The sequence below is a fragment of the Sceloporus occidentalis genome, unplaced genomic scaffold, assembly GCF_023333645.1.
Source record: "Sceloporus occidentalis isolate IW3139 unplaced genomic scaffold, rSceOcc1.0.p SCAF_5, whole genome shotgun sequence".
In the NCBI taxonomy this organism is placed as follows: Eukaryota; Metazoa; Chordata; class Lepidosauria; order Squamata; family Phrynosomatidae; genus Sceloporus; species Sceloporus occidentalis.
Genome location: NW_028316985.1, coordinates 188,472,570 through 188,490,618, shown reverse-complemented (window position 1 = coordinate 188,490,618; position 18,049 = coordinate 188,472,570). Strand labels below are relative to the sequence as shown.

Genomic DNA, 18,049 nt, shown 5'->3' with positions numbered 1-18,049 from the left:
CCCCTCCCTCCCGGGACCGGAAACGCGTCGGGCCTCCTTCCGGCCTCGCTCCCCGAGGAGGGCGTCGCCGCCAGCGCCATCTTGGCTGTGGGCAAGGCCGGCCTTCTCCCCTCTCCGCCCGGATCCGGAGGCCCTTCTTCCTTTGGGCGAAGGAAGGAAGGCGGCGCAGTCCCATGGCAGCCCTCGCAGCAGCCTTCGCTTTGGGTCCGTGTCCTGGGCCTGGAAAGATGGCTATGGCGCCCAGACGCAGCGCAGCGGTTGTGTTTGAAGGGCTGCGTGTTGTCAGCCGCCCCGAGGAGAGCAGAGGCGGGCGACAAGAAGAAGAAGGAAGCCGCAGAAAGCCTGGCAGAGCCGGAAGAAGTGCCCAGGAAGCCCCAGGCAGGAAGCGCAGAGGCAGGCCCCATGCATGCGGCGGGGCACCAAGGGGACAGGAAGGCTGAGCCCGACCCAGAGAACCAGGGCCGGGAAAAGACTCCCCGCCCGCCCGCCCGCCCGGCCTCGAAGCGGGATAGGAAGCCAAGAAACCAGGAGGAGGCTAAGGCTGGAAGGGCAGCCAGGGAAGACCCGGAAAAGAAGGTCCAAAGGCCAAGAGATGCGACGGAGCACCAAGTCAGAAGGGCCCAAGGCCCCGCCGCTTCCCCGGTCATTGCCGCGGAAGGAAGCTCCTCGAAGGCGGAGGGAGGGAGAGAGGGAGGGAAGGGTCTTTCCCTGGAGCTTGCCTCCACTGCTCCCTTGGTTCCCCTTCTCTGGAGCAGCAGGAAACAAGGGCGCTCCCTCCCTCCCTCCCTCCTCAGTAGGACCCCCTTCGAGTCCTGTCAAGGTGGGGGCACCCTCCTGGCCTTCCTTCCCCTCAGACCTCCGGGGTCTTCCCTTCCCTCTCCAGACCATCCAGCCTCTGCTCAAAGGCCTCCAAGGAAGAGGCTCCATTGCCCTCCACTGAGGAGGGTTTGTCTCCCCCTCCAAAGAGCCCTGGCTGCCAGGAAGGCTGAGCTGGAATCTCTTCTCCTGGAGCTTGCTTCCATAATTGTGGGCCCTGTCCTGTTAGTGATATTCATGGGCAGAAGAAGGAGCCACGAGTTGGAAGAGGCCCAGGAAGGGCCCTGACCCAGCCCAAGGCCCTCCTTCTGCCGCCATGCAGGAACTCTCCCTCAAAGCATCCAGCCTCTGCTTAAAGACAGACTCCGCCACAATCTCCATTGAGGGAACTCTGTGTTCTGCCATCAAAGAGCCCTTACTCTCAGGAAGTTCCTCCTAATGTTGAGCCGGAATCTCTTTTCCTGCAGCTTGCATCCATTGCGCCCTATTCTCTGGAGCAGCAAAAAACAAGCTTGCTCCATCCTTAATGTCAGACCCCTTTAGATACATAAAGAAGACTATCATATTGCCTCTCAACCATCTCTTCTCCAGGCTAAATTTACCCAGCATCTCCCTACATCTTTCCTCATAGGGCTTTCCAGGTCCTTCACCATTTTAGTCACCCTCCTTTGGACGCATGGCTCCAGTTTCTCAATGTATTCCTACTCATCTTATAGCCAGACTGGACACAGGATTATTCCAGGTGGGGCTTGACCAGAGCAGAAGAGTCTGGCTCTATTACTTCCCTTGATCTAGACACTATATTGATGCAGCCTAAAATCACATTGGCCTTGTTAGCTGCCGCATCACACTGTTGACTCAGTTCAACTTGTGGTCTACTTGGACCCTTAGATCCCTTTCACCCATAAAAGTCTCCTTAAGCCAGCTGTCCCCCATAATCCTGTATCTATGCATTTCATTTCCCCGTCCTCCTTTGCAGTTAGGACACCCGGCCACCCTTCTCTGGCCACCCTTCTCCTGCCCGCAGTCTCTCTGCCCTCCTGGCCTGGCCTGAAGGGGGTCCTCCTCGCCAGCAGGGGGAGCAGTCTGACCTGGGATGGCGCTGCCTGGGCAGCCTTTCTGAAAACCCCTTTCCAGGCCAATCTCTTCCTCCTTGTTGAAGGTGTGACTCTAACTCCCATTTACCATGCGGCTCACTTGTTTTCAGAACTCTTGCCTTTGGCTCCACTAAAAGCTTGCAAGGCAATGGGTTTTTCTGCCACTCCAAGTTCAGTCCTTCCCAAGGTTTAGGCGGAATCTCTTTTCCTGTAGTTTGAATCCACTCCGTACCTAGCAGCAAAAACAAATGTTAATGGTCACCCTTTCTGAGGACCTGAACTACCCACAGGTTCCAGCTAAAGTATTGCTGATCAAGTTGCTGATGGCAACCTCTGCCCTTCTGAGATGCTGCAGCAGGAAAGACACGTCCAGACCAGATCCATGTAGAAGCAGCTGGAACACATCTGGAGGAGCAAGTCGGGAGGTTGAAGGGTCTGGAAGTACCAGCCCCTGCGGGGAATGGGCAGCAGAACTGGGAACCTTCAGCTTGGAGAAGGAATGATCCAGAGGTGATCCAGCCGTCTTCCCATACCTGAAGGACTTTCACCTGGAGGATGGAGTGAGCCTGTTTTCTGCTGCTCCAAAAGGCAGGGCTGGGCCAATGGGTTCAACTAATAATAACAATAATAATAATAGATTTGTATCCCGCCCAATCATGGGGAACCCAGGCGGCAACAGCAGTGGGGAAATACAATATAAAAATTACAGTAAGATACAAACTGACAAGCAAAGAAATCCTGAATAAATGCGAGGAAAGATCTACTGATGGCAAGACCAATTCAGCAGTAGACAGCTTGGCCGCAGAGGGTTGCGGACTGTCCTCCACTGGAGGCATTTGAACAGAGGATGGATGACCACTGGTGCCAGGGATGCTTCAGGGGTGCATTTCTGTCCTGGTGTGTCTGTGTGTGTGTGTGTTTGTGTGAGGTGGGGGATGCTGGGTAAGCTGGCTCTTGAGGGTACTTGGACATCTCTAAGTGTCTGATTCCATGAAGGTCAGCGGTCGCCCTTTGGCCTTACCTGCTTGCGAGAGTCATGGCAGGAATGCCAGGGGAGGCTGTGACCTCAGACTGGGTTTGGAAGGAATCAGAGCCCTGGAGGCTGCCCAGGAAAGCAGCCCAAACCCTCCCATACCTGACCAGGAGAGAGAGTGGCCTGAGGGTTGGGGGGAGGGGCTGCCCCAGGAGAGGCCTCCCTCCCCCTAGGAGTGTCCCCCCCCTTAAGCCAATGACTGCCACTGCCCAGCGGGATTAAGGCCACTGTCAGGGAAGCCAATAAGCTCATTTCCTTCTTGCAGCTGACAACCTGCACTGGCCACGATGGAGGAGGAGGAGAAAGAAAGCTCCCTGACCAGGAGTGGCAAGAAGCCTCCGATGGAGGTAAGGCCGGAAGGGAGGCTGCCTACCTGAGCCAGGCCAGGTCCACCTCAAGGGCTGCTGCTGGAGGCAGGGACAGAGACCCAGGCATCACTACCCTCACCAGCATCATTCCAGGGGCTGAACCAGGGCACTTGGCACCCTGCCGTTGTTTCCCCACCGTGCCCCTCCACCCTCCACCAAGGCCTACCCCAGCCCAGGGAAGAGCAGCAAACCCCTACCTGACCCCAAATATGAGCTCTGACCCAGCTGGGCTCACACCATTTCTCCCTGGGTCCCTGAGAAGCATTGCTCTGCGCTTTGGATCATTTCAGGCTGGGGGGCATGGGGAGATCCCAAGTCCAAGCCCAGGGAAGCCTCTCCTGCGCTGAGTTTGCCATCCTCTCCAGAAGGAATGCAATGGGGTCCCATCTTTGCCTCCGCTTGCTAGGCAGCCATGCACAGAGGAGGAAGAGGGCTGGCCCTGGCCCTCAGGGAAAATAGGTTTTGCAGAGTAGTCTTGGCACTCTGTGTTGCCCTTTCTGGGCTCATGTACAGACAGACTCAAGGCCACAAGTGGCACTGCTGTCACGCACATCAGCTGTGGACAATCGATTTCTCCAGAAGGGGAGACTGGCGGCACCCCCCATGGCCCAGACTAATCCCCCCACCACTGTCCCCCAGGAAAATGACAAATGACCACAGCTGGGGCAGGCAGAGCCCCAGGCAGGACTTTGGCAGCCAGACCCACTGAGGGTTCAAGGGGCAGAGTTTTCCATGAGCTCCAAGGGCAAGGTGGCCTTGTGCCAGGTGACAGAGATGCCAGTCCCTCCTCTTCCCATTGTGCCAACGCAGAATGTGCCACCCTGGGATTTTCCACATTCTGGGAAGGATGCGTGGGATGCAGGGATGCTCTGCAAATATGTCTCCTTTTCATTAGTTTCCTGAGGGGGAAGCTGGTTATCCTGTGTTCTGCCCATCAGATTGGTGAGAGGAAGGCTCTGGCAGCAACAGATTGGCATCCAGAGACAGCCCAGCCCTTCTTGGGTGGGAGCCACTGCAGGACAGGCCCTGCTCCAGCTATAGGCAGTGAAGGAGGGGAGAGAAGGGCCTTGTGGTGGTGCGATGATGCCTCCCAAGCCCCCCCTCCTGAGGGCAGATGTGTGGGGCGGGGGTCCAGAAGCCAAAGAGGCTCAGCAGGAGAGGAGGGGTGGGGTGGGCACAGGGACTGGCCTGTGTGCCTGCGAGTGTGTTTGACTCCTCGGTGGGAGTGGGACTGAGGGTGGTTGTGCGTGAAGACCCCTCCATCAATTCACCCCACTTCTACCCTCCCAGACCCCCAAAGTAAATGACAGAATGAAAAGAGGAAAAAGTGGCACCAGCCAAAGTTAGGAGGATTCTCTCTCTCTCTCTCTCTCTGGCTTTTCTTTGCGAACGAAGATTCAGGAAGGACTCATCCCACGCTTTCTACAAGTGTGTTGATGACTAAAAAGGCCGATCGAGATAAACAAGTCCAGTTAAAGGAATGCTAAATGGTGTACAGAGAGGCAGAAGGAGCAAAAAGCATGGGAGTGGGCCGCTGGGGCACGTGCCCCCAGGGCCCAGCCCAGCCCTCCCCTCAGGAGGGTGTAGCAGCACAGAGGGGGTCTTGGTGCCAGCAATGGGGCAGGCCTGGTGCTGCTGCTGACCCATGGAAGCAAAGGCTTCTAGGAGCAGGAAGGGGCAGGGGCTCACCTGGGGGGGGGGGTGGGTGGGCATCTTGTGCCTTTTATTTACCCCTTGTAAAAAAAGGGGCCAGCGAGGCCCAGCTGGCCGTGACTTGGACCAGGCTGGCTGCAGAATTAGGAGGGTTCCAGCTGAGAGTCAGCAGAAAACCATCACTTGGAAGGAACCTCGCGTTCCCCGCCTGCCCCTCCTCCTCCGGCCTGCTTTCCTGGGGATTTGGGGTTAATGAGTTAATAAGGATTATGCTCTTCATTAACGGGTTTGTGTGTAAAAAGATAGATGGAGAAGCAGGCACACAGAGACGCACTGCACCAAAGCATAGGGGCGCATGCATGGCGCTCTGTGGGGTACCTCTGCTTTTGGGGCAGGAAGTGTGGAGGTTCCCTGCAGAACAGCCCTGGCCCCCAAAATATGCCTAATGTCACTTCACCTCTTGGCATCTTTGGCTGCATCCACGCTGCAGAAAATAACCCAGTTTGGTACCATTTTTCAGCAATCTGGCTCATGGCTATGGAATTCTGGGATTGGAGTTTGTTGTGGGCCCCGAGAGGAGCAGAGCTTAAGGAAGGAAGGCCCCACAACATACTCCAGCTCCCAGAATTCCATAGCCTTGAGCCAGGACACTGAAAAGTGGTGCCAAACTGGGTTATTTCTCCAGTGCGGATGGTCTGGAATCGTATGGCACTGTAGCTTGATTTACAGTTTTCTTTTCCTCATCGCTGGTGCTCTTTGTGGCTCATAGACTGTATCCTCAAGGTGCATTTGGGGAAGCCAATAGGCAAGGAACGCTTTTTGGAGTCCACCTCCCTCTGTGCAAAATGGTTAAAAACTGCTTTAACACAACTGTTCTCCATGGGAACAAACTGCCCCAATTATATCTCTCACTAAAAAGATTACAAAGGCAGAGCTGTGTTAGTCTGGATCAGCATCCAAAGGGGTCTTTTAGCCCCTTGGAGACCATTGGAGAGAAAGAGAGAAGTTGGTAGCCTAAGCCTTGGTGGGCCATTGTAGTTTTCATAGCTTTTGCTCCCAATGTCTTTCAGTCTCAAAGGGGCTACAAGACCCCTTTGCATGCTAAAAAGATGAACCATCTTTATTTCTAAGGTGTACTTTTAACTCTACAACTGAAGGTGGGTACAGGACTGGGGCTGGAGTCCTAAATCCCAGGTGCAGCCGCCTGGGCACTCTTTCCAGGTGAGGTTGCCCAGGGCCCCTGACCATGGCTTCTGGAGACGCCTTCCTGCAAATGGGGCCCATGATTCCCAGCAGGTTTGCTGCATTCGTCTGGGTCGCTCCAGCAGAGGCTAAATGAAGTCTTGGAGAGGCTGGGATTTAGCCGCTGTCTGGCTGCTGAGATGCCAACATTTATTCCCTAGCGCACGGTTTGCCTTGGGCCTTGGCCATGAGGAGCATGCAGGCCAGTCTCAGTCCCCCAAAAGTGCTCATCCCAAATGCTAGCAAAGGAGGCGCACATTTGGGCCTGCAAGGGCAGCTACTGATTCCCAGGGATGCCCCTCTGTTTTCATAAATGGAGAAGAAAGCACTGTGCTGCCAAAGGGAGCCTTTTCCTCTCATGGGGCCCCACTGCAAGGAAGCCCACGGAAACCACTCGGCCTCTGCTTATGGGGGCTGTGTGTCTGTGTGCCTGCCGTTAACCTGCCCTCCTGTCTTCTTTTCCGGATTTGCATCCAAAGTCCTGAGGGCTGCCTGTACTGGGGGGGTGTTCCCTTCCTGAGCAGCCCCAGCCCCATTCCAGGGGGTCCCAAGTGGCGTGTGTGTGTGTCTGTGTGTGGCATAACAGTGGGGCTGGCTGGCCTGCCTGGTTCCATCCTGGGCTCCTCTGCTCCATGTGGCTCTCAAAGGATGGCGAGTGCGGATCCTTCCGGCTGGGCGCTTGGGTGCCTGACCCAGCCTCACACGCTAAACTGGTGGCTTAGCCGGGATTAAACTATCCCTTCCCTTCCCTCAAGCTCCAGCCTCCTCCCTTCGCACGACCTGGTGCCGCTTTGGAGATGGTGGCCCAGCGGGTCCCAGGGGCAAGGCGCACGCAGAGGGCCCCCGAGGGCCCTGGCAGCCCTTTCAGGAGCCCACAAGGGAAGAGCGGCTGGGAGGCTGCTGGGCTCCTTCCCTCCAATGCTGCTTCGGCCCAGGAAGGGTCTGCCTGAGGGCTGGCATGCCCTTGGCGCACCCTCAGGGCCCTGCTCCGCTCTCTGCTCCCAGGGGAGGCTGGGGGCCAGGGGCAGCCATTTGGGGGGCGGAGGGCGGCCCCAGGCTCCCCAAAGATCTGCCTTTGGGCAGAAAGGGGCCGTGGCACCTGTCCCTTTGCAATGCTGGAGCTCAAGTGCTAGGAAGGAAGGAAGGAAGGAAGGAAGGAAGGAAGGAAGGGAGAGCCCAGCTTTTAAAAGAATAGCTCAACATGTAACTTTTAATGCTAACTTTTAAAAAATTTTTAAAACAGTTTTATTTTTATATACATTTATTTAAATATACATTTTAACTTTTGGCTTCAGATGAATTTAGATCAATGCAAATAACCGTTAAAACAATAAAAGCAGCCTTCCAGTTCACCTGGAAAAGGCCAAGAAGCCAAAGGCCCAAAGGAAGGCGCCTCCTTCGGCTGCCCCCTGCCGGCCGCGCGGGGAAACGCCTCCTGCGTCACGTGACGCCCACCCCTCGCTGCGATTGGCTGGCCGGCAGAGACGGAGAGCGAGCCAGGGCAGAGGAGGCCTCGCCGGTTGCCATGGCGCCGGTTCCCTCAGCCCCGCCCAGGAGTCCCCGGATGACGCCAGCAGGCCCCTCCCGCACGTGTGAACGCGTCGCGCGTCGCGTGTCCCGGGCAGCCCTCTTCGGCCAGACCCTCGCCCGGGACGGGTCCCCCTGCCTTCCGGGCCCAAGGGGCAAGAGGGGCCCGGGGGGCCCTGGGAGCGGACGGGGCCAGAAAGCGGCCCCTTCGCCGCAGACACGTGTCGAGGCTCTGCTCCGCCGGGCAAAAGGTGTTCAAAGGCGGGGGCCTCCATTTTGTGGCTGCCCTTCCTCCTTCGGCCGCTTGGCGATTGCTGGCCTCCAGCCTCCCTTTGCAGGCAGCCTCCATTGTGCCTCCTTCCCTTGCTGCGGGAAGAGGAGGCCGGCCTCCAAGGGGAAAGGGCCAGATTGAGTCAGAACAGCCCCAGGCTGAGAGAGAGTGCTTGCCCCAGTTCAGCCCATGGGGCCTTAGCAGGGCTTGCCCAGGCCGGGACTGGCCCTTCCCAGCCCCAGGCCACCCTCGGGCCACTCTCAGGCCACCCTCGGGCCACCCTACGGCCAACCTAGGACCACCCTCAGGCCACTCTCAGGCCACCCTACGGCCAACCTAGGACCACCCTCAGGCCACTCTCAGGCCACCCTACGGCCAACCTAGGGCCACCCTCGGGCCACTCTCAGGCCACCCTCGGGCCACCCTACGGCCAACCTAGGGCCACCCTCGGGCCACCCTCGGGCCACTCTCAGGCCACCCTCGGGCCACCCTACGGCCAACCTAGGGCCACCCTCAGGCCACCCTCGGGCCACCCTCGGGCCACCCTACGGCCAACCTAGGGCCACCCTACGGCCAACCTAGGGCCACCCTCGGGCCACTCTCAGGCCAGGGGCCTCTGGGCTGCCACTGCCTTCGTGTTGTTGTCCTTGTTACTCAGCGTTGTTTATCTAGCACCATAGATTTACACAGCGCTGGACAGACAGTCCTTTACAAAGACGGAAGGCTCCTTGCCCTCAGGCTTGCAGTCTGAACAGACACGACGCAAAAGGAGGGGAGCGAATGGCGGCGGGAAGAAGGGGCCAGGCCCAGCCGTTCTCCTCTCCCTGAGGCTGCGGGGAGCTTGGTCCTCCCTTGAAGCGCTCTCCCAAATGACCGCAGCCCAGAGGTGTTTCCTCGCCTGTCGCACTTCCATTAGTTCTGCGTGGCCAAAGCCTGCAAGAGCCACCATGGCAGAGCGGTCAGAATGTTGGATTAGGACTCTGGAGACTAGGGTTCGGTTCCCCATTCGGCCACGGAAGCCCTGAGTCACACTCTCTCAGCCCAAAGGAAGGCAAAGGCAAACCCCTTTGGACTTAGTCAGAGACACAGGGACCACATTCACCCTTTCCCCTCCTCCCTCCCTCTCTCTCTGCTGCAGGTGATCCAGGCGGAGGCCGTGGGCCTGAACACCATCTTCCTCCTCCTCATGTCGCGCGTCTCCCAGGCCTCGGGGTCCATCCTGCCGCCTCTGGGGGCCCTGGGGGGTCCCAGGAAGGGGGCCGGGGCGGCGGACGGCGGGGAACGCGGGGAGGCAGCTGACGCAGGTAGGTCCAGGTGGAAGGAAGGAGAACAGCAAGAGCAATTACATTTCTGTGCCACTTGATAGCGGACTGAGCGCTCTCTCTAAGAGGTTTACGGTCTGTAAGCCAATTGCCTCCATCAAGCTGACCTAGCAAAGGATGGCTGGCTGAGCGGACCTTGGAGCCCTGGGACTGGACTCACAACCTTTTGGCTGCAGGACTGGCATTTGACCACTGCACCACCAGCGCTCCCTAAGAACTGGCTCCTAATGCCCTGCCGCCCCCAGAAAGAGCCCCTCAAGGGGGATAATTGCAGCTGTCCATGGCAACTGGTCACTATGAGTAGAGATGGCAGGGTACAGCCCTGGACCTCATGTGGACCCAAGGCTACTCTGGACCCACCAAGTGACCCTTCTTCTGCTCTCAAAAGAGACATTTAATTTCCAAGAAATGAGCAGCAGGGGCATTTTACCTTTTAAGTGGGTTGCAATCCACCAGCCTAACTTCACAAAATGCGTTTTTCTAGAAACTGGACGCTTCCAGTTTAGTCAGTTTGTTGCCATGGAGGTGGGGGTCTTTTTGGCTTTCCTTGCAGCTCCCAGAGAATCCCAGGAGAGAAAATCAGCCCCCCCACCCTCCTCAGTCGGTCACCCCCAAAATGTATTCTCTAACCCCACCGGAGGCAAAAAGCCCCCGATACTGAAATGCATCTTGGTGGCGGGCAGCAACTATGGGGGCCCTGTGAGGTGGACATCTGGACCAGAGAGGTCTGGGAGGGCGCCCTTCTCCTGCCCAAAGACACACAAGGAACCTCCCCACACACACACTTTCATTTATTTAAAGCATTACTCTGTTGCCAGGACCCCTGAGGCAACAATATCTTAAGTATCCAAATAAAAACGTTTCCAAGAAGATTAATTGAATATTAAAAGGTAGTAATTCTTCAGGGGTTGTTTTAAGACCACAGGCTGTTAAAGCAGTTTTTAGGGGCTGAAGGCCACCCTAAAACTGCAAAGCCGGGGCTGGACTGACTTCTCTTGGGAGGAAGTTCTGCCCCAACTGTCTCATGCCTCAGCAATGCTTCAGAAAAGAGGGGTGGGCACCAGCTCCTGCTTGGTGGCAGGTCCCCTCCTCCTGGCATGGTGTGTTGCCACTGCTGTGGTCATCCATCCCAATCTCTTCTGCATGACCTCTGCTCCCCTCCTGCCGCTCAGCTCATCCAAGCAGCAGGGCAGCTTAAGCCCTGGAATTAGCAGGCAAACTCGGTTCCCTCAGGAGCAGCAGAGGTGACTGACCCTCAGGAGGCCTTTGCAGGTGTGGGGAGCACAGGGTGCGTGGGGGGGTAATCTTGCAGGAAAGCATCCATCCATCTGTCCATCCTTCTTGTCTACTGCAGGCTCTGGCTCGCTAACAACGTTGGCCAGGTCCTTCCAGAAGGCGGAGGCCCTCTTGCGCCATTACGTGAATCCTGGCCTCTGGCGCCTGCTCCCCTCCCAGGCTGGTGAAAGCACTTACAACAGCGAGGAGGAGGATTCACCTGTGGGGCTGGCTCGCCTGGCCCAGGTGGAGGGCAGCTTCTTGGGCCTTAGCCGCTGCTTGCGTGTCCAGGAGAATCCCCAGACAGAGACCTTCCACGGCCATGTCCTCCCAGCCATTCCAGACGCCGCCTGGGGTGCCTTCTCTTACCACCCTGCCCGGGCTAGTGTTGCCCGCCACTGCGCCACTCTCCACGCCCTGCTCCGTCATCGCCACCATCTGCGCCTCATCCGGAACTATAGCTGCCGCCTCAAGGCTGCCTCTGACTTCGTGGGACAACTGAAGATGGTGCGCCGTTGCCTTCTGCTCCCAGCCGGCCAGCAGAACGCCTCCTGGGCCCGTCTGCTGCGGGGCTTGTGTGAGGAGATGCGCACCCATGCCGGTCACTGGGAAGGGCTCCGGCAGCACATCCGCCGAGACCCTTGGCTGCGGCCCCTGCTGCTCCAGCGGCCAGAGGTGGTGCAGCACATGAAGCGCTCTCTCTCTCTGCTGGCCCTGCATGCGGTCCGAGTCTTGGAAGGCTGCCTGGAGGCTTACCTGCGTGCGGTGGCCTGCCTTGCCAGCACTACTCCCTTCTCTGGGCCCCCTGCCCCACTCGCTGACCTCTTCCAGGGCCTGGAGATCTACAACCAGGTGGTGGGTGACCGGGCCCTACGACAGTCCTTCCTGGAGCTAGGGGCCCGGCCGGGAGAAGCTGCAGCCAGAGTGCGGAGGGTTCCTGGGAGCTCCCAGGGCACTTTTCCCATGGAGAGGGTGCTGGGCATCCTGGCGGCAGAGCGGGGCCTGCTGGCGGGCCAGAGGCTGTACCGGCTCCTTCTCCAGCAGCAGCCACCATCGCCACCAACAGGGCCCAGCAGCCCAGAACCAGCGCCCTGGAAGAGCCATGGTCAGTCCTGGCTGGAGCCAGAGGTTGGTGAGGGTCCCTCTGGACTCAGCACAGAACTGCAGTCTCTGTGCCAGGAGGAGGCGTCGGCAATGCTGCCGCTCTTGCAGGAACTGGTGGCCTCCACTCAGAGCCTGCACCACCATGTCCTCAATCGGCCCAAGCGGGAGAAGCCTTCTCTGTTCCCAGAGTCCCCCGAGGTGGCTTCCATGCCAGGCTGGAAGTCTGTGCACTGGCTGGACGCCTCCTTTGCTGAGGTGGCCACTGGGCTCAACAAGCAATTCCAGGTGCTCTTCTGGAGAGCTGTCACGGCTTCCCTGGACCGCCAACTGGAGCTCCATCGGCCTCGATGGCAGGAGGGAGCAGGGGCTGCCCTTGGCCAGCAGCTCAGCCAGGCACTAGCACAGGGTGAGTGTGTGCGTGGGGTGGATGGGGTGAGGGATCTGGGCCCCAGTTTCTCCTCATGGCCCTGCTGATGGTTGGCCCCTGAAGACCACCTCTCTTCTCCCCCCAGCTCCAGGCATTTCCATCAATTGCCAGCCCAGTCAAAATCTCACAAAATCAGGGTCATATTGCAGAGGTTGCTCTTGTGCACTTTGGTACAGAATTAGAGACTGGCCACATTTGTTAGGAGCATTTCTGTGTGGTAGGCAGCACCGTTTGTGAACAAAGTGTTTGCTTGTAACCTTTCTGCTCAGAGAAGAGCTGAGTAAACTCCCAAATGTTTTCCAGCCACATTTGGACAGTAATGAATTAGTCTTAACCACACAGCCCCCCCCCCGACTTCCAGGAGCGATTCCAGGGAAAGAGATGTGGCCCCTGCAGGGACCTGGATCACTGGGGGCCCCCTGGGAGACTCCAGTTCGACCCCTGAGTGGCTCATCGGTGGCCTGTCCATTTGTTTGTGTGCCTTTTCCTCCTGCTTGTCTGGCTGGGCCTTCCCTGAATGTTCATCCATGTTGCCTTGCAGCCCACCTTCCCCAGGAGAGTGCAGAGGAGCTAAGGGCAATGGCGCTGCACCTGCTTCTGCAAGATGTCAGCCAGCATTGGGACCGAGGTGACAGACTGAGTGGGGGGGGGGGCTGAACAGCGGTGGGGAGCCAATTCGGGAGGCTGTGAGTTGGCTGTAGGGGAGGCAGGGGGTCTTCTTCTCCCAAATATGTGGCTTGTGCTGTGTTGTTCTGGGTGGGGTGTGGAGGGCACTGCCAACCATTCTCATCCAGCCTTGCTCCACCAGGTTTCTGCCATGCTCTGGGCTCCAGCCTCACAGACAAATGCATGGCCAAGCCTGCCGGCCCAGGCACAGATGCCACCTGCAGCCAGACTGCCCAGCTCTTGCAAAGCCTCTACCCATCGCTGGCCTTCAGCCTGAGGTGCCTAGACGTCCCACCTGATGGAAGTGCCGGTGAGTGATGGGGGACAGAGGAAGCAGCTGTCTCTAGCTGCAGCAGGTCTGGGTGCCATCATCCCCAGCCCCTGGGCTCCCGCCGACTCGTTCCTCTCCCTTGCAGCCAAGGATCTCCTTCTCGCCAGCCTCCGCCTGAAGCTGCTCTCGCTCTCTGTGGCCATCGCTCACGCCTCCTGCTTCTGGGTCATGAGCAAGGCCTACCAATACTTGGCTTCCTGGTCTCTCAGCCAGTTCCTCCTTGTGACCCAGGGGGACTTGCAGGCAAGTAGGAAAGTGGGACTGTGGAGTGCTGACCACTGAGTCCAGTCCGTGGGAGTGGCCTTCCTCCTCCTCTGTCCCTGTCAGTCTGGCCTGGGAGGGAAAGATCCTAAATTCCATCAAAACCTGTGCGTGAGTAGGATGAATCCTCAGGGCTCCCTCCCAGCGGACGGCTGTTTCAGAAGCCAGTGTCTGAGCATCTCACTCCACACTTTCAGCCTGTGTGCCCAATGTCCAGGGGAAGGAAAAGGGTGGGGGGGATTCCTGGCAGGCTGAGGAAGAGTGTGCAAGGCTGAGGTGCCACCAGGTTTGAGGACTGGCCCCTTCTACCCACAGCTCCTGATGGTAGAGACAAAGGACATGTCAGATTTGGTGCACCGGGCGTTTGCTGAGGACGAGAAGACACAGCGGCCTCTCCTCTCTCATCAGGAGCAGGAGCTGAGTGAGCAAGTCCATGCCATGGCCACCAGCATCAAAGTAAGTGAACCCTTTGTGTGGGATCCACAGCACTGCAGATGTGTTGAGCTGCAGCTCCCACCATCCAGCCGTGCTGATGGGAGTTGGGGTCCAGCTACAGGCCCCTCAACCCTGCTTTAATGGGAATCCTTCCTCGCGAGTCTGCTTTTGGTTCTAATCAGGTCTGAGGGACCCTCGGGGTTGGCACCTCAGGCCTGTTCAGGGGAGATGGTTGTGTCTAGCTGTGTTTGCCCTTGACTGGTGTGTGGCCTGTAGCATCTTCTCCCTGTCTGTGGGGCTTATGCAATGTGTTTGGTGGTGGTTCTTGCCTCTCGCATTGGGGGAGAGACTCCAGTACTCTGCTTCAAGTACACTCACGGCTCCCCTTCTCCTCCTCAGCATTTCACCCACAATGTGCTGAAGCTGTTTTCTCTGGACTGCAAGCGCATGTCAGCCGAGATCTTTGGCCAGACCATGCCGCTGGGCAAATACTGGCGCCTCGCCCTCCGATCAGGTATCTCACCGTGATGGGTGGGAGTGGGCAAGAGGATGACCCTGTCCTGTGGTCATGAGATGTGGGTAGCCATGGCTGCAAGGCACAGCAGAGGAACCTTCTCCACACTTTTGGAAGTAGTGCCTCCCTCTGTGCTGGTTCTTGTAGTGCCCAAGCAGGAGGGTATGCAGTTCCAGGCTGCATGCAATCAGCGGCCATTATGTGGCACAGAGATTGTGGGACAGGAGGGGTTGGATCCAAAGGTCCCTTCCAACTGTGATTCTGAGCTCTTAAACTACTGCCTGCTCTGGCTGGCATGGGACGACAGCTCACCAGGATGGTCTGTTTTCATGTTAGTCCTCTTTGGACAACCCAGCAACTGCCTTGGGCTGGCAGCCATGTAGTCTGTGGGAGGTTGATTTTCCCTGGAGCCACAGCTGGCTGCTTCTGGCCACAGGTGTCATCTGAGGCCTCTGTTGATAGCTACAATCTCCCCCGCAGAGGCAGTGGGCAGGCAGGTCCTGGGTCCCATCATTGGAGAAGAGGAGCAGGATGAGGGGGTCTCTTGCTCTCCTGCCGTTTGCCAGCCCTGCGGAGAGGAAGGGCAGGAAGGAAGACATTATGAGCCCGCCATGGTTTAGCCCTCCTGTTCTCTTGGCAGAGCTGCCTGCCATCCCCAGCGAGTACGCCTCAGCCGCTGTCCAGACGGTGCTGGGCCAGGTCCTGACGGGGATCCAGCTGCTGCCCCAAGAGGCCCAGGAGCCAGCGCTCGGCCAGGTCACTATGGCCTTCTTGGAGGCCTGGATGGACTATATCCTTGCCCAGAAGATCAAGTTCAGGTGAGTCAGTGGCCCCCAAGGGTGGGCAGGGTGAGAGAGAGGGGTGTGGGGGCTCCACTCCATCTGATGGGCAGCCTTTCTTTCTGACCCCCAACCCAACCCCAGCCTCCAGGGGGCCCTTCAGCTCAAGCAGGACTTTGACCTGGTGCGGGAACTGCTGCAGTCGGAGGACTCCGGACTGGCCCCTGAGATCAAGCAGGCTGTCCTCTCCCTGCGGGTCTTCCAACAGATGGACAACGCCATTGCCTGCCTCCTCCAGCAGCCCAGCAAAGCCCCCCTGCCCTCCCACACCTGGGGGGCCTTTCAGAAGTGCTGTGAGTGACTCTTCTCTCCCCCCCCCCCGCAAGGAGATGGCCTGATTAGCACAGCGCAGGCAGAACTCAAGAGGGACCAGAATGGCCTTTTGCAGAAGGGAGCCTCCATGGCTCAGGGCCAGACTGCCTTCAGCACCGGGGCTGGGTGCTCAGTTGTGAGGGCTGCGTACAGATGTCAGGCATTGAAGGCCCCTGGCTTACTCTCCTCTCACTGCATCAGCCCCAGTTTCAGGGTAGGGTACTGGGGTCTTTACCAAGACCTAGTGGTGGTGTGTGAAGTACCTTGAATGCTCTAAAAGTACTGTGTAACAGCTGTGTCTAAAATGGAGGGTGAGGCAGAGGCTGTCTGTCTGTCCGTCCTTCTGTCCGTCATGTTGGGGCTGGCTTCTTTGGTTTGATCCAAATGGGCGATCCTGGGATGGGGCAGGTTTCCTCACCCATAGGCAGGATCAGGCTGCGGGGGGTGGGCAGATTGGGAGGCGATGCCACCCATGGTTCTTCTATGAAGCAGTCCTACACTGCAAGAAAGAGGTGAATGAAAGAGTGACTCTAGGCATGCCTGCTTGATGGCTGAGCTGCTCTCCTTTCCTTTGATGATGGGGACACAGGCAGTGTGTGGAGCGGACCCTGACTCCTGGGTTCTCCTTACCTGCCAGGCCCTGCTGCCCCACCTTCCCTTGAGCTGAGCCACTGCTTTTCCTCTCTCCTCCACAGGCTCTTCAGATGGGATTCGCACCCAGGATGGAGGCCCAGGCAGCCTGAACAGCCTGGAGAGTTTGGATGGACTACCGGCCCATCCAGCAGTCTCTCTGGAGAACCCAGGGGCGGGGACGGCAGCCGTGGGGGACTTGCTGAGCCGCATGCAAGGGGGCGGCTGCAGCCCCGAGACGTACCTCAGCCCCACGGAGCAGGAGTGGCTGGCGCTGCGCCTGCATGGGGGCCGCCGCTGGAGGGTGCCTGCCTTGCCCTGCATGAGCAGGACCTCCGAGCCCTGACTCTGGCCCTGGGCTTGACCACCAGGCCTCTTCCCCACATGGAGTGGCGCTGCCAGCCTCCCTTCCAAGTGCCTCTGCCCCACACTTGCCTTGCGAGACTCTCTTGAGATGCCCTGGCCATGCTCCGAGGTGCATGGGCCTCTTTTGCCGCTGCTTCTGTGATGGAGGCTCTTTGTTCTCTGCTGAAGGTGCTAAAAGAGGCATCCCTGTTCCAAGCCTGGCCTCCCTTAGTCGCCTTCTCAAGATGGCCTCCGGTGCTTTCCACAGAGCGGTGGCAGCAGCAGCAGTGAGAGGTCTTTGCAGGAGGAAGGAGTTCCCCTGGGGACCAGCCCAGGGCAGCTAGAGCAAGGCTGTTCTACGCGGGTGAGCTTGTTGTGTAGCAGCATCTGAGAAAATAAAAGGTTGTTCCGTACTTTGGACATGGCAAGCTGTGGTCAAACCCACTGGGCCCCGTGTGTGGTGAGGACCACAGTCTGAGGTCAGAGGTGGGCAGCTGAACACCAGCTGACCATCAAACTATCCTCCCCTGTAGCACAAGCAGGGCATGCAGAGAGAGGGCCAGAGGGGAGAAACATGCCTGGCTCTCTTTGCCTTTCTCTGCCATCACCACAACCCTCCACAGCAGAAGCTGCCACCAACTGGTCTGCTATCCGTTTTCCATAATGCAAATGCAGAAGTGGCACTGAGCTGCTGGGTGCCCTTGTAGGGTGGCTGGGGGTTTGGGCAGGAGAAGCTGGGTGGGTCTGGCCACAGCGCCAAGGAAGGGGAAGAGCATGAGGGCCTGCTTTGGGGTTTCTGTGAGCTGCCAATGCACCCGCCTCCCCAGGAGACAGCATGTGGCCTCTTAAACAGGTGTATCTGGGCTGGTGGGAGACCCACATCCAGCACATGAGGGAGCCACAACGGGGTCCCAGACCCAAAGAGAGGGAGAGAGATGGGGGCTGGCGCTTCAGGCCCCTTTGGTCCTTGGTGCGCTTGCGTCTGTGTGCCTTCCCCGGCAAAGCCAGCCCTGGACCACAAAAGGTTTTACCATCCTTTCAGGACGCCTTTTCTGTTCAGGCCTTTAGGCTCACACAATGGAGAGCTGCCAAGGCGTTTTGGGACTCCCATCCTGGAAGCGCCTGTCTGCCTCAGGAGCCTTATTGCCGCTTGCAACCGGAGGAGGCCCAAAGGGCGAGAAGGCCTTGCGTGGCTCTCCACAGGGGCCTTGCGCAGGGGATGCCCGCGCTTGTGTAGCTCACAGCCTTTGCGCCCCTGGCCTTCTGGGGAAGGCAGGGGGCTTCTTGTGCCACTCACACATTTGGGGGGGGGCATTGGCTTCTTGCAGCAGAAGGAGGGCGTTTGGAATAGCGGTCCTGCTTCTTACAACCCACTGATGGAGAGGAGGCCATGCAGCTGCAGGGAGGGATGGGGAAGAGGGTCGGGGGGGGTCCTGAGCCCAGGTCTGGCGCCAAGGGTCCAAAGTGTCCAGAGAAAGGGCCTGGAAGCCCTTCCTTTCGAGGCGAGGCTTCGGGAGGGAGATGCTGCTGGGGGTGTTGAGCCTGAGAGGAGACGGTTCAGGGGCCCAGGATCCCATGGCA

General features: G+C 58.4%; 1 protein-coding gene across 8 annotated transcripts; it reads left to right on the top strand.

Annotated features, from left to right (window-relative positions):
- Positions 1-81: 81 nt before the first annotated feature.
- Positions 82-16,566, top strand: CCDC142 (coiled-coil domain containing 142). 8 transcript variants are annotated; one of them, XM_089526509.1, is made up of 12 exons: positions 82-2,794; positions 3,212-3,293; positions 9,146-9,311; positions 10,684-12,114; positions 12,677-12,763; positions 12,944-13,111; positions 13,218-13,375; positions 13,709-13,849; positions 14,228-14,342; positions 14,983-15,160; positions 15,266-15,474; positions 16,189-16,566. In XM_089526509.1, exons 2-12 carry the CDS (start codon positions 3,234-3,236, stop codon positions 16,467-16,469), a joined length of 2,994 nt encoding a protein of 997 aa, XP_089382635.1. In that variant the 5' UTR covers positions 82-2,794; positions 3,212-3,233; the 3' UTR covers positions 16,470-16,566. The 8 variants fall into 8 exon arrangements, with proteins under 8 accessions (XP_089382635.1, XP_089382633.1, XP_089382636.1 ...); XM_089526507.1 differs by having other exon boundaries at positions 82-2,810; XM_089526510.1 differs by lacking the exon at positions 3,212-3,293.
- Positions 16,567-18,049: the final 1,483 nt, after the last annotated feature.

What these genes read in the sequence shown, in the direction of transcription:
- CCDC142 (XM_089526509.1), top strand. Translation starts at nt 3,234, where the DNA reads ATGGAGGAGGAGGAGAAAGAAAGCTCCCTGACCAGGAGTGGCAAGAAG. An exon ending in CCCACCTGATGGAAGTGCCG is followed by an intron (nt 13,112 to 13,217) that starts GTGAGTGATGGG and finishes TCTCCCTTGCAG; the next exon opens with CCAAGGATCTCCTTCTCGCC. An exon ending in GGGGGCCTTTCAGAAGTGCT is followed by an intron (nt 15,475 to 16,188) that starts GTGAGTGACTCT and finishes TCTCCTCCACAG; the next exon opens with GCTCTTCAGATGGGATTCGC.